Source organism: Pempheris klunzingeri, chromosome 2 (genome assembly GCF_042242105.1).
Source record: "Pempheris klunzingeri isolate RE-2024b chromosome 2, fPemKlu1.hap1, whole genome shotgun sequence".
NCBI lineage: Eukaryota > Metazoa > Chordata > Actinopteri > Acropomatiformes > Pempheridae > Pempheris > Pempheris klunzingeri.
In genome coordinates, this window is record NC_092013.1 from 9,169,512 (window position 1) to 9,183,677 (window position 14,166).

The 14,166-nt window shown below is 42.6% G+C and overlaps 2 protein-coding genes across 2 annotated transcripts; one reads left to right on the forward strand and one right to left on the reverse strand.

Annotated features, from left to right (window-relative positions):
• The first annotated feature begins 312 nt into the window (after positions 1 to 312).
• Positions 313 to 6,321, forward strand: ctsz (cathepsin Z). Its single transcript, XM_070838534.1, has 6 exons — positions 313 to 512; positions 3,668 to 3,831; positions 3,966 to 4,145; positions 4,232 to 4,382; positions 5,054 to 5,216; positions 5,547 to 6,321. The coding sequence occupies exons 1-6, from the start codon at positions 385 to 387 to the stop codon at positions 5,670 to 5,672; spliced, it is 912 nt and encodes a 303-aa protein (XP_070694635.1). The 5' UTR covers positions 313 to 384; the 3' UTR covers positions 5,673 to 6,321.
• A 440-nt stretch (positions 6,322 to 6,761) lies between these two features.
• Positions 6,762 to 14,112, reverse strand: nelfcd (negative elongation factor complex member C/D). The gene is made up of 15 exons (XM_070838523.1): positions 13,926 to 14,112; positions 12,913 to 13,022; positions 12,599 to 12,708; positions 12,400 to 12,509; positions 12,175 to 12,282; positions 11,504 to 11,656; positions 10,682 to 10,812; positions 10,395 to 10,560; positions 10,175 to 10,309; positions 9,787 to 9,926; positions 9,036 to 9,150; positions 8,858 to 8,953; positions 8,183 to 8,323; positions 7,515 to 7,644; positions 6,762 to 7,089 (listed from the first exon to the last, which is right to left on the reverse strand). The coding sequence occupies exons 1-15, from the start codon at positions 13,980 to 13,982 to the stop codon at positions 7,055 to 7,057; spliced, it is 1,737 nt and encodes a 578-aa protein (XP_070694624.1). The 5' UTR covers positions 13,983 to 14,112; the 3' UTR covers positions 6,762 to 7,054.
• Between the last annotated feature and the right edge of the window lie 54 nt (positions 14,113 to 14,166).

The following is a 14,166-nucleotide window of genomic DNA, read 5'->3' on the forward strand; positions in this document are numbered from 1 at the left end:
ATTGCACAATCACAACCTCAGATTTTATCTCGCCTGAAATTAACCTCAGTAACTCACAGCATCAAGTCATTTGCCAGATTTTACTCTTTGACAAAGATCTTGTCCTGGCTTCTTGGCCTGTTGTCCCTTGCTGTTTGAGAATAACTGTCTTATTCATTCTTTCTTAAACATTTTTTTATCTTGTGAAATAATTCCCGTTAGTGTCTGTGTGTGACGTGAGTTTGTTGGTCACGTGACTGCAGCCTGCTGGTATATAAGCGCAGAGCTTCTCCTCAGAGCCTCCAGAGTGTCAGCTCCTTCTGCTGCAGACTCCGGCCCGGACCTCCTGTCTGCTCCTCGTCCCGCTCCCCTGCAGCTCTGCTCGGTGAGGCTCATCTGTCAGAAATGGCTCGGACAGCTTTGGTGGTCGCCCTGTTTTCGGTTGCGCTGCCCGGTGTGTTTTCCGGGAAGTTTTTCAACCAGGACGAGCCGTGCTACGTCCGCAAACCGAGGACATACGGCTTCGGGATGAAGTAAGCCCAACTGAGTTTTTAATAAGTTTGTTAATAATGACGGAGCTTGTGTAAATGAGCTACGTTTGTGCTAGCTAGCGTTAGCTTCAGACGGCGGTTAGTTAACGTTAGTAGGCGTTTATCAGCAGAGTGAGTCCGTGAGATTAGCTTCATTTTTTCATAAATTTACACTCAAACGTGCTGATATTTGACATGAATACAAAGATAGGTGGTGTGTATGGGATAAACAAGCAGTCACTGGGTTACAGTCTATCAAGGAGGCAGTTTTTTGTTTAATTTCTTAGTTTTTTAGGGAGTATTTGAGTTAAAACGAAACAAAACAGGCAGGAAAAGTGAGTGCTGAGAATTTCCCTGTTACCACTTTCTGCCAATCACGAGGTTTGGTGAATCACAGGTGGAGGAAGTTAACAACGCTGTAAATTCACCACGGTTGACCCTGAAAGGCTCAGTGACATCAAACCACACACGAAAGATTTTATTAAACATCATAACTTTCCACATGATGTAGTTATTCTCTTAACTTTGTATGCTATATGCTGCAGGTGTTGCTTTTCCTCAATAAAATAAATAGAATTTTAAATAATTTTTTTCTTTTTTGTACTATCCTCATGTTTTGTCTCATAGTGTCGTCTTATATTTATATTCTTTAATTATGGCCACATCAGCTCCACAAACAAGACACACAGGTAAAACTCTGTCCCCCACCTGCTTTGAAAGTCTCTGTTTTCAAAGTCCACTTTTCGTTTAGCCATTTATTTTTTTTGGGGGGGGGGTAGCTTAATGGCGCGTTTCCACTAGTACCTACTCCGAGTAGAGCTGAGTAGGTCCTAGTGGAAACGCGCCGTAAGTGTCGCTATAACAGCGCTGATCGAGGCATTGATCTGCTGATCGGTGTGTCATTATACCTGCGGGAGGAGGGGCTGCTGCACGGGTCCTGACTAGCGCGGCAGCTGTTCAGTGCATTGTGGGATTTGTAGTATTAGAGGTGGGAGTGCTGTTTACTGACGGGCCATTCTTAATAGTCACATGAAATTATCTCGCGGGCCTTGAGTTTGACATATGTGCTCTAAAGCCTCCAGTGAGGTACATGTATACATGTATGTGATATGGTGAAGAATATTAAGACCCTTTTTATTTCTCAATATCAAATCTCAAATATCCAGAGTTTTTAAAAGCCACAGCTGACCCATGCTGGATTTTTCAGAGAAATACAGATGTTTTGTATTTCCATTATTTGAGCGTAAGGTGATCTATCATTCATTATAGCACGGTCTGGATGGATACTCCATTCTAATTGGCTGGTGGGTGTCTGTCATGTAAGGGATGATGCAGGATGAGGTGTCCATTATCAGGAATTAACGCACAACGTGGAGGCCGAGAACTGTCTGACAAGAATCCTCCATTAATTCCTGATAATGCTAATGATGATTTTTACTTTGTGTTTGAAGTTTATTCTTATTCTTTGGAGCTGTGTGTAACAAAGCAATTTCCCCCTGGGGATTATTAAAGGAATTCTGATAACGGACACCTCATCGGGTATTATATATCACGTATGATATAAGGACGGTTCCTTATATCAAAGAAATCATCTGCAACTGTCATGATGATCAATAACTGAATTTAAGTCTTTTTTTCAAGCACGACCCCCAATAATATGCTGATGTGAACATTTTCCACTTCCTCTGTTATATTTAATATGTCTGATTTTTAGACACCTGGTGTTATTTTGGGCTCTATAAAACTGTGATGGTCATTTTCATCTTTAAAAAAAAAAATGTTTTTATGGACAAAGAAAAAATCAGTGGCAGATTAATGCATAAAGAAAATGATGAGGTGAGTCACAGCCTTATTTATAATAAGGATACTTTAAATTAGATTTTTGTTTTCTGAAATGTACACACACTTTACAGATGCACACATCAGAGATGTGGACAAACTATTTAATGGCAAATCTGTTTCTAAATAGGAGTTATTTCCTTATTACAATTTATCAGCTGACCTATACATGGAGACCAATTATTTCTAATATCCTTCCATATATAGACATGGCCAGTTTATCACTCTGACTCTGTTTTAAAAATGACAAAAAACAAACTGTCTAATATATGCCATACGTCTAAACGTCTCAGGCCTAAATTCCATGTTACAGAGGACATGACACAATCTCCGTGTCCTCATCGATGGAACAGCTATTTACGACGTCTCTGCTTCAGAGTGTGCAGGTGTTACTGACCTTATTTAAAACATTGTATCTGGTCTTTTCAAAGATATTTTTGAAAAAGGGAAATGAAACAGACAAGGGACAAAATCATCTTTCCACAATCTCAACATACTGTAACTGCTGATGTAGACAACCCAAGATTAGAGTGCAATATGTTTATGGCAGCACCCTGAAGGTGATTTCCAGTGTGGATTAATCAGTTTTTTGGTTTTTTTTTTATCATTTAAGATATATAAGATGTCTTCAAATGCAGTTTTTCACAAGTTTGAACTCTGGAGGCAAAGTCTCACATTTGAGAAGTGAGAGATTTGTGACGTTTTTGCTTGATGTTTGATATACACTACTCACAAAAAGTTAGGGATATTCAGCTTTCAGGTGAAATTTCAGGAAGAACCAATACATTTCCTGGTTCAGTTAGAATTGGTATTTTAACAGTCCTGCTCATCATGCTGTTCACATTCTGACATCATGAGACCAAGACGACACCTAACAATTGATCAGCAGCACCTCAACACTGGAGGCTTCAAACAGGTCCTCAGACAGAAGTGTCCACTGAGTTTAGAGGGTCACAGAGTGTCATCAGGAGGTTGTAACAGAGATACAGAGACTGGAAGAGTCACAGAGAGGAGAGGAGTGGACGTCCTTTGGCCACATCCCAATTTTACGTTTACCCTCGTTAACCCTCCACTGTTGTTAGATTTTCTTTCAATAAATTGTTTAAGATGAAGAAACTACCATTGCATGCTGATACTTAAATGTCCTCCTTTCATGATATAATATCACTGTAGCATTAACTTTTTACATTTTCCATAAATTTCACCTGAAAGTCGAATATCCCTAACTTTTTGTGAACCCTGTAAATGATCGATCAGTTGTAGTATTAGGTGTGTTGCTGCGGCAGCAGTAATGTATCTAATGACCTGTCCGTTCACAGGACCGCTCCTCGTCCTTATGAGTATTTGAACCTTTCCGAACTGCCGAAGTCGTTGGACTGGAGGAATGTCGATGGCATCAACTACGCGAGCACGACCCGCAACCAGCACATTCCCCAGTACTGTGGCTCCTGCTGGGCCCACGGCAGCACCAGCGCCATGGCAGGTATGACTCCATCTACAGGACTCACCTATGGGGGGGGTGCTGAATCACTGACGTTTGGTGGCAGCTGGTCCTCACATGACTTTGGTTTTCTATCTCTCATTTGTATTAAAGCTCTGTGTTTGCTGTCTCGCCAGATCGCATCAACATCAAACGGAAAGGAATGTGGCCATCTGCCTATCTCTCTGTACAGAATGTGATCGACTGTGGTGATGCCGGCTCTTGCCATGGAGGGGATCACTCCGGGGTTTGGCTGTACGCAAACACACACGGGATCCCAGATGAGACCTGCAATAACTACCAGGCTATAGACCAGGGTGAGTGGCCCTCAGTGGCCAAAGTGATGGTTATGATATCGCTGACACTGTCCGAGTCTGAGCGTGCTCTGTGTCGCCCTTTAAAGACTGCAATCTCTTCAACCAATGCGGCACCTGCACCACCTTCGGTACGTGTAACATCGTGAAGAACTACACCCTGTGGAAAGTGGGAGACTTCGGACGCATCGGTGGAAGGGAGAAGATGATGGCAGAGATCATGACTGGAGGACCCATCAGGTTTGCTTCTTCTTTATGCTTCTTCTGCTGAGCTGTAGACGGTTGCAAAGGTTGTAATAAAAACGATTAAATTAAAGTTGGAGACCTATTTGTGTTTGAAAGTTGACATTATAAGGATGAGTAAAGAAATCCTTCACAGCCGTGTGACTCCACAAAGGAGCACAAATTAATAAAACAAATCGGCTAAATGCAGCTTTTGGACTGACTTTATGTTCCCTGACTCTTTATCAGAAACTCAACGTTCAAAAAACAAACAAATAAAGTGGCTAACTGGGTAAGTTATTGTAAGTTTGATGGGGAGTAATTCAGTCAGACTGAAGTTTAATATAATTACTGCCTAAAATAGTTAAACTTTTTTTTATTTAGCTTTGCTTTTTTTTTTTTTTTTTTTCACTGAATCATGTCTTTTCCTCATCTCATGGAAGTAAGGCCCGCTGTTCAGGGGTTGGGAAGCGTGCCAATCTAAGAGGGTCTGCAATTTAAAAATACTTCATATCAGCGTCAACATTCACTCATCATATTTACTGTTGCTTTAGTCCACTGCAGTATTGTAAGCATACGTCGTCATCCCAGTGCAGCTCCACACTGTCTGATTTCAGCCACTGTCTCCACTTTAACCAGAGGAAGTTACATGATCTGTGGTGCTTGTTTTTTTGTTTTTTTTTCTCCAGCTGTGGGATTATGGCCACAGAGCAGCTGGACGCCTACACCGGAGGTCTCTACTTAGAGTATCAGGAGGACCCTATCATCAACCACATCGTGTCAGTGGCCGGCTGGGGAGTGGAGAACGGCGTTGAGTACTGGATTGTGCGCAACTCCTGGGGAGAGCCATGGGTGAGTTCTTATAAAACAGAAAAGTAAAGACCCTGAAGTAGCAGATTTGTTTCTCTGCGAGTCGTTTCATTAGGTTTAAAGGTTTTTCACTTAAAGCTCTCAAAAACCCTGGTCAGGTTCAAGAAGGAATACAGACCTTTTTCAGCTTAAACCACTTCAAACCAGTTTCAGAAGTCTGAAATGTCTTCAGATTGCTTTTTGTTCAACAATTGAAAGATATTTAACCTACCATCACATAAGATCCTTTTGTAAACGCTCACAACTGCAAAGCTGGAACATGGTGATGTTTGGCAGTAAGATGATCAAAATCGTTGCCCTCTCTCTCTGCAGGGTGAGAAAGGCTGGCTCAGGATCGTGACCAGTGCCTACAAGGGAGGAAGCGGCAGCAAATACAACCTGGCATTGGAGGAAGACTGCATGTACGGAGACCCAATCCTCCCCAAGGACTATCTGTAGAGGGGACCACTGCACACCCTCATGTGTCTTCCTGTCGTGGGCAGAGGGATTTCCTCATATGCAAAATGTTGAAAAGGGAGTCGATTTTTATTTTTCTTTGCTATTTTTTTAAAACTTGTAATCAGGTGATCAGATTTTAGTGCCAATGTGTCGCAGCTGCTGGATATCAGACCTGCTTGAATCAATGCAGATTTTTGTATCGTTAGCACAGTGACGTCTGCAGGCTGTTTAACAGTCTGAAACTTAAACACATCAGCACAGCCAAAGTCAAGCACTGCACATGGAATAGCGATTATACTGGGGGGAAAAATGCAAGAAATTCTTCAGCTTGCATCAAGAGGACAAAAGGCTTATCATAGTTTTGATTTTTCAAAGTGTTCTGACTCAGCCAAAGAAAAGTGTTTGTCCTGCACTGCTCCGACACCGACTGTTTTCAGTGGTCATGTGTCGTCGGTGTTCCACTACACCCTGACGAAGGTTTTGTACACAAACTAGGAAAAAAAAAATCTGTGCCTTACATGATCTTGCAGTCAAGTATAGATTTATATGATTTGCCGTTGTACAATCTGCACATCAGAAATTCTGCACAACTTGCAACTTTTGATTTTGTTTTCAAAATGTGCCAATAAACATGGCGTTCCATATGAAATTTTACCTCTGTTCATCTGAAATGTGGCTGTAAAAACCTGAGTTTTCTCCTTCACGAAGGGATTCCCACAGTGGCTACTCCAAACACTCTTAGAAACATTACAGGGCACTCCACTGTTCATCTGTTGCATGGTTTTAGATGCTTTGCAGAAGCCTGATAACAACCCAGTCATCGGCGTTGCGTGTGATGGAGCAGAGAAACGTCTAAAACATGCAGGGCAGTGGGAAACTCTCCTTGAGGTCCTCTGCTTGTGTTCTGTGTCTTGATTCTAACAGACACTTCATCTGTCCCCACAAGTCTTGATTTTAAACTGGGGGAAGTTGTTTTACTGTTCCTCTGGCCTGTAATGTATTTTATGGCTTCCAATATTTATGTATTTTCTTAGTGACAACGACAAATGAGTGAGATTTTATTATTGCACAAAATTAAAAGCAAGAAACTACACATTCAGGTCTTTATTTTAAAACGGCTCAAACAAAATATAGAAAATCAAATATACATGTGGAAAAAAAAAACATTTAGCTGCATCCTCGGAGGGTTCTCCCTCAACCAGTCTGTCTCGTCACTTTTCCTTCAGCTCGCTGACTGTGGCCTTTTCGTTGTCTCAGTAGAAACTAATCGTCCACTTGATCAAACTGAACAGTCCGTCTCCGGGTCATGTGCTTTGAGTAGAGCATCTGGTTACCATGGAGATAACTCAGATCTGTATCTGTCAAGCTCCAGCATTTTCCCGTCAGTTTATCATGATGAAGTTCGACTTGCAATGAGCTGAAAAACAGGAAAATAGTTGTCTACGTGTTGTCAATGTGGCCGTCAGCTTGAACTGGTAGCGTAATCCCTCGCACACTCAAGGGTGTAAATATGAAGAACACTAACTAAAGTGGAGGGAACATTGTCTGTAAATAATTGTCTAACTGCACTGATTATTTGGTAGACTCTGGCTGCATGACCGTTTTAATAATATCGGTTTTAACATAATTTAGAACTTATTCCCACACCAGTAAACCTATTTGAACAAATGTTTCTTAAACTCAACCAGTTAGTCATTTTGCTGAACTTATTTTATTATTTACTCAGACGAGTACTCCTATTTTATTAGATGTTTGTTTTTACTGCAAAATTGGCCTTGAATTGAATTAAATAACTGGAAGTTTAAAAAGCCTTAATTTTAAACTTGCTGAAACGTCACTTACCAATGAACTCGGCCACAGGGTCGTGTTCTCCCTCTGTGCGGATGGTTCCTGCGATGCTGTCGTTCTCCAGGATGGGCAGGAAGAGCTGAACAAAGTCAGATGTGTAGGGGGGCGCGATCACATCCAGCACCTGTAACGATATTGAAGATTAGTTAGTTTTATCATTGATTTGGAGTCGTCTTTGTGGCCACCTGTTGAATTTAAGTCCAATGTTCGCTCTCTTTTTGCTTCGACTTTGGTCTCTACCAACTCCTGAGGAAACATCTGGCTCTTCAGTTGTTAAAGCTGATTTAAGCAGTTTTCTGAATAAGAAAACAGAAGCCAGAATTCCAAAATACAACTCTTCCTCTGAAGAGAGGCAGTCTGAGAACAGAGCCAAGAGGTGGTGCAGAGGACAAGTTTTCCCTCAGACAGAATTACAATATGCTGAAAGGTTATTAAGCATTCTTTACCAAATGTTGCCACAAAAACCTGCCTACCTGAGCTTTAAACGCTCCAATATGTTCACCAAATCTCCTAAATGTATTAAACTTTGTCCAAGATCTTCATTTTGAGTGTATAAAACATTCAGGATGTGGAGACACCCTGTTACTTAAACTTGAAACCAGAGGTCACTTCCTTTCCCACGTTTTATCTCACAACTGATGGCGATCAAAAGCAGCGGTTACCTCTGTGACAAAATATCTAATGAGGGAGATATCCGTGTTGAGTTTCTCAAGACACTTGCGAATGTAACCGACGACAGGCAGGACGTAGCCACGGCTCAGCAGATGAACCATCCGGTCCAGCAGAGTCTTCTTCAACTCCAGCTGAGGGGGGAAATCAAACCAACACACACAGTCAGCTGAGAGGTCCCACAGGTACAACACTTCTATTAAAAACTGAAGTAAGAGGCACATAGACCTGGTCAGACCAACAAACGCGTTACAACATTGCGGTTCAACAGCCAATCGGCTCGTAGCAAAATCAGATGGTCAAGCCACCAGACTGTCGGCTGGTTGAAATAGAAGAGTTTTGGATAGAGGCAAGCTTCTAATAGATTAACTGCTCTGAGAATAGACACTGATAAACTGACAAAAGGGGGTTGATCTCCTGCCTTAAGCCCTCTGGGTATCATTCATGTGTTAAGAAGCTACAAATTATATTGAAATACACAAAAAAAAAAGCCTGAAAAGCTGGAAGTTAGATCAGTGGTTGCTATGGAGACGATGCGTTGTCTCATCTAGGTGCGTCAGTATAAACAGGCAGGTTTCAGTACGTCGCAGACCTGCGTGTTGCTAAGTAGCAGCAGGTATCAGCTCATGTCGTCAGGAATCTTTGGTCTGAAGTGGAAACGAACTCACCTGCTCCATGACATCCAGCTGAGAGTGCTCCGTCTCAAACAGCTTGATGAGCAGCTGGAGGACCTGCGGGTGCAGCAGCTGGTGACACGTGCAGATCTGTGAGGAGGAAGAGTTTGTTCATTTGACTGCTGCCTCGAAGAACAACAAGTGAACGCTGCACCTGGGGTTGACATCGTACCTCGTCCAGTAAAGCTAAATGTACCGGAGTGTGGTCCGTCTGCAGCTGGAAGTACCGCGGCTCAGAAACTGTCCAGTCCACCCATTTCAGGACGCCCATAGCAACAACTGGAAACCTGAACGCAAACACACAAACATGGAGTCAGCGGGGATCAGTCAGTGTGACCACAGCCTTCTGCCAGACATCAGTTCTTTTTGAGTACAGCTGAGAAGTGTCCATAAGTACCAAAAGCTTTTATTTTGTGAGATTTTCTGATTTACATCACACTCATGGATCGTTTCTAGACTTTTACTATGACAGAAAGTAAAGTTCTGGTACAACTGTTTGTAGTTTCTCACTTTATGTTAAAACAGAAAACTGATTTTGCAGAAGAACATGTTTCTACTCTTCAAAGTGAGGTATTGAAGTAAGGCTTGTTTTGGTGTTGGTATCAGGATCAAATCAGCCTTGGTCAGAATAACCGCAGTCAATGAAAACCATCTGGTTGATCTTGCTGAATAGATGTGGAAATATCACGTAAGATTTTTTTTTTTGACTCCCTGGACGGCCAGAGAGAGAAGCAACCATATATATATTATACATATTTACTAAGGCTACGTTTTAGCACACTGAGTGCCCAAAATTGCATTAATTAATATTTTAGCTACACCACCTCCTAAGCAGCCACTACAAACTCTGTAGTACTTCCTCCCCTTATGAATGAGAGCACGTTTCAGCCTTTTGAGGACTCAGATCTTGGTCGTCTGCTCACCGGATGCACTGGTACAAAGTGCCGAGTTCAGCCACCAGCTCTGTAGCTCCTTTGTTCTCATTGCAGCACAGGTTGTGAACAGTCTCGATGGCCTTGGAGGTCGACTTCAGCTCATCTTTATTGATGTTGACTCGCTTGTTCTGGGATTGCACAGAAAGAAGAAGAGACATGTGGAGGACAGTTTAGAGAGCAGCTGTTTGGGTGAAACCAGAGGGTATGAAGCAAACAAATTAGCATGGGAATTCTGTAAGTAGTTAATTAACTACCTAAACTAATTTATCTACATCAGATCACTACTCAAAACCAGTTACTCAGTCACCAACTTCTTTACTGTATCCAACTTATTCAACAATACACACATCAGTAAATTTATTTTTGCTCTCTGTACCTTTTTCCATGTTTCAACCACACTGGCAGCGTAGGCCAAGATGTGGATGTATTTGTGTTTATGGTCCTGGTTGATCTTTGATCCAGGCTTGAACAGTGACTGCATGAACAGGTCCAGAAACGCAGGCACTCGTATCTACAGACGAGAAATATAAAATACGGCGCCTTAATAAACGAGCATGCAGTGGAAATAAACAGGGTGAGAGACGCTCTGTCCTCACCAGCTCCACAGGGGGCGGGTCCATGCTGCTGAACATCTTGAACAGAACTGTGATATCTGCAGGATTCAGGGCTCCTTTGGACAACATGGCACCCAGCGCCTGGCAGGCTCGTGGGTAGGCCGCTGCTGTGCCGAGTGCGAGGGTTATCTGACTGGCATCGTGGCCTCTGTGATAAAAACCACAACCACAGGATTGATATCATCAGTGGAGTCTGTTATCTACACCACAATCCAACCCACACCAAACAGGAGGAAGTGTCACAGTGCTGAAAGAGAGACAAAAGTTACCTCTCATGCGCCGACTTCTGCACCTCCTGGCCAATCCTACGGACAGCCGAACCGCCCTGTTCCTCCTGAGCAAGGATGGACATCATCGCTTGGGCAAAGAGGTAGGTGTGCTCGCCGTGACATACCATCTTCTACAGGCAGGAGGAGAAAACAACTCAGAAAAGACCACACGCACTAACTGACACAGTTTACACAGCGTGCTGTTCACACAACAGTGGGACTAAACTCTCATTTCAAAAGGCAAGAAAGTAAAAACAATAAGGCAGATGCTATTTTCACACAGGTGTATGTTCGAAAGAGCATATGTTGTGTTTAATGTACAGTGCCTTTATGATTTTATTTGGCTGATTATTTTAACCCAAACCATGATCTTTTCCTAAATCTAACCAAATAGTTTTGGTGCCTAAACCTAACCGGACTGCGACAGAAAGCTGTTAATAACAAATGAAAACTGAAATATATAAGTTAAGTCAGTCTTCAAATTAAGTTATCAGTCCTGTACCGTAGGAATTTGTTGTTCTTTATAATGCATGACTGGACTGTGTCGGATAAATAAAGTCTCTCTTATCTTATTTTACTTATGACCAAAAACATTGAGTGGACTTTTGTGCCAAATTTGAAGAAATTCCCTCACAGCATCTCTGAGATATTATGTTCATGAGTATGGGATGGTCAGATGACCCAGAAACATATTGCCTCTGTCTGCAGCTGGCGCAGAGGCATAAACATAACTTACTAAATACTAATTTTAAGTAAACAAAGATAACAATAATTATATTTTTAACACCAAGGTTAATGAAATAGAAGCTCAGTGAGGCTCACAGCAAATTCTGGCAGGTTCTTCTCCAGGTTTTCTTCTCCTCCATCGAGCAACGTGGCCAAAGACGTCCTCAACACCCGAGAGAAAACCTCCAGCTGCTGACACGCTGTAGACACGCTGGTGATCTCACCCTGATAGCCTGCGTCTGAAATCAGCTACACACACACACAAAATATATGCAACCGGACCAAAACACACTGACCCTGATGAAGGCTTTGTCTTCATCTTTTCAGGCAGTAAGATGTAAAACCAAGTAAAAGTAAAAGCCAATCCCAGCTGACATTGAGGCGGGGTCACCCTGGATTGGTCGCCAGTCAATCAGATAGAGACACATAGAGACAGAAAACCATTCACGCTCACACCTACGGGCGATTTAGAGTCATCAATTAACCTGTATGTCTTAGGACTGTGGGAGGAAGCCAGAGTGCCCGGAGAAAACCCACGCAAGCAAGGGGAAATGTGTGAACTCCACACAGAAAGACACCAGCGAGCCGGCAAATTCAAACCTTCATGCCCTGCTTTCCGGGTTAAATAAATAAATGAGTGAATGAATTAATAAATAAAGCTTCTAACTGACTAACTGACTCCCTTCACACTCCAGCATAATCAGATCATTGCATGGCCAGACCTTCTGGGGCCAGCATCTGGATTACTTCTCCTACCGCTGCCGTACCTTTACAGTGAAGTTGAGCATCAGGCAGTCTGGGTGAGCCTCTGCCAGCTTGTAGAAGAGATCTCTCCATGTGGTGTGTGCAATCATCTGCTCCAGCCAGGCAGGAGTCTATAAAACACGGGAGATTTGATTGGTTCAGTTCGTAGGAGCTCCTTGACATGCAACCCTGATAAGTAAATGTTTTGCGCACATGCATTTGTTGTTTAAAGTGTTCAGAAATCTGACCTCTCCCTCGACAGTGAAGATGGAATCTGCTTTCTGGGGGTCAAAGTGCTTTATCAGGAGACTCTTGAGGTGGTTTTCTACTCGCTCTTGGACCTGAGCAGGTTCTACACCTGCAGTCAAAACAAAGAAACTACAGATGAATGGATGAAAGGTCAACAGGTAACGGTTGGAGGAGGGGAAGGATTTTTTTGTCACATACCCATCTGGATGAGCCACTCTGCCAGCAGATTGACGGTCTGGGCCACAGCAGAATAGTTTTCAGACAGAAGCTGGATGACATGTTCTGGAGAACCACCTGCTTGGAAATATCTGCAAGGAAAAAACATAATGATGATCCACGTGTGTTGTTTGTGATCCATGAGTCTCCTCTCACTGGTCAAAACACTTGTCATCCTGTGCAGTTTTCAGTTGTTCTGTTCTCATTTAGAAACGTTTTGTTTGTTGCACAGGGGCATGACGCTAATATCCAGGTTTAACTTAATATTATGTTCGTATGAGGAAATTGGTGCTCACGTTTTAAGGGTGTTGAAGATGGCGGGCTCCATGATGTAATCCCTGCTGGAGAACTTCTGCAGACAATCCTCCTGAGTTTTGCCGTCATTTTCCCCTTCAACATAATCCTCCTGAAAAAAAAAAGATCTGTTCATGCTTCTGTTTCATGCTCCAGTTGTATGACTGATGATTGAGCAGCACTTATTATTAATTAAGGCACATTAAAATGTAGATTAAAGCTCTATGATTGAATTCAATAGCAAGGTAAAAGTTAATAAAATGTCTACAACAGACTTTTCATAAACCACCATATTTCCTCAAATAAAAGCCACCAACAAACAAAAGCCTGCCTCAAAATACAGACCGAGGGAAAAAACAGGGGTGGACTAACTCCTGGTGCCTGTTACATAAAATGCACAGCTGTTGAGCATAAAGTACATTTCCATCACTTTAATATAAAAAATTAAAATAAAATATCTCTTAATCCGTAATACAGAGTTATGGACTAACTAAACCTGATGTGGATCAGTTTGAGGGACTCAGACATTAAAAAGGTTGAGGATCCCTGTTGTAGATGAGCACGTCTTTGTGACTGAACTTTATCTGTCCTCATAAACTCTTGTTTGACACATTACTGTGCAGCATTGAACCCAGCTGAAGTCCTGCTGCGGCGCTTCAATATTTAAGTCAACAATCTGCTACACCTCGATGTGTAGATATGAGGTATAGGATGACATAATGATATAAAACATCTTAAACATTAGAGTTATTTGGCGCATTTAAATGGGCAACATTAACTTAGCTTACTAAGTGTAGCCTGTAGCTTAAGCTGCTATGAGTTCAAGCCTTGGGGGAACAACACCTCCACAGAACAGCTGTGCACACATCTGTTCCTGCACACCACCTCTGCTTTACCTGGACGGTGTTACTGTAATGTGGGTTGTCAACAGAAAAAACAGCGGCGAGTGTAGCTACAGCTAAGCTAATGCTAACTAGCTAACTCACTGTGCAGCCCGAGCAGCAACAAGTCTCACCAAGTTACCGTCCGTGCCCTCCCAGTCTCCTCCGCCGCTGTAATATTCCTCGTCCATACTGGCGGGAAACAAGTAACGCTGAGCCGGCTGCAGCGCGCTTTAAACCTGGACGTGACTTGTTTCCACCACTGAAGTGGATAGGGTTATAGTGGAAGATGCTAGGACAGCTAGCCTGGTTTGCTAGCAAGCTAACAACAACAAGCGGAAAATGGCGATACGGAGACCCGCAGGCCACGCCCCC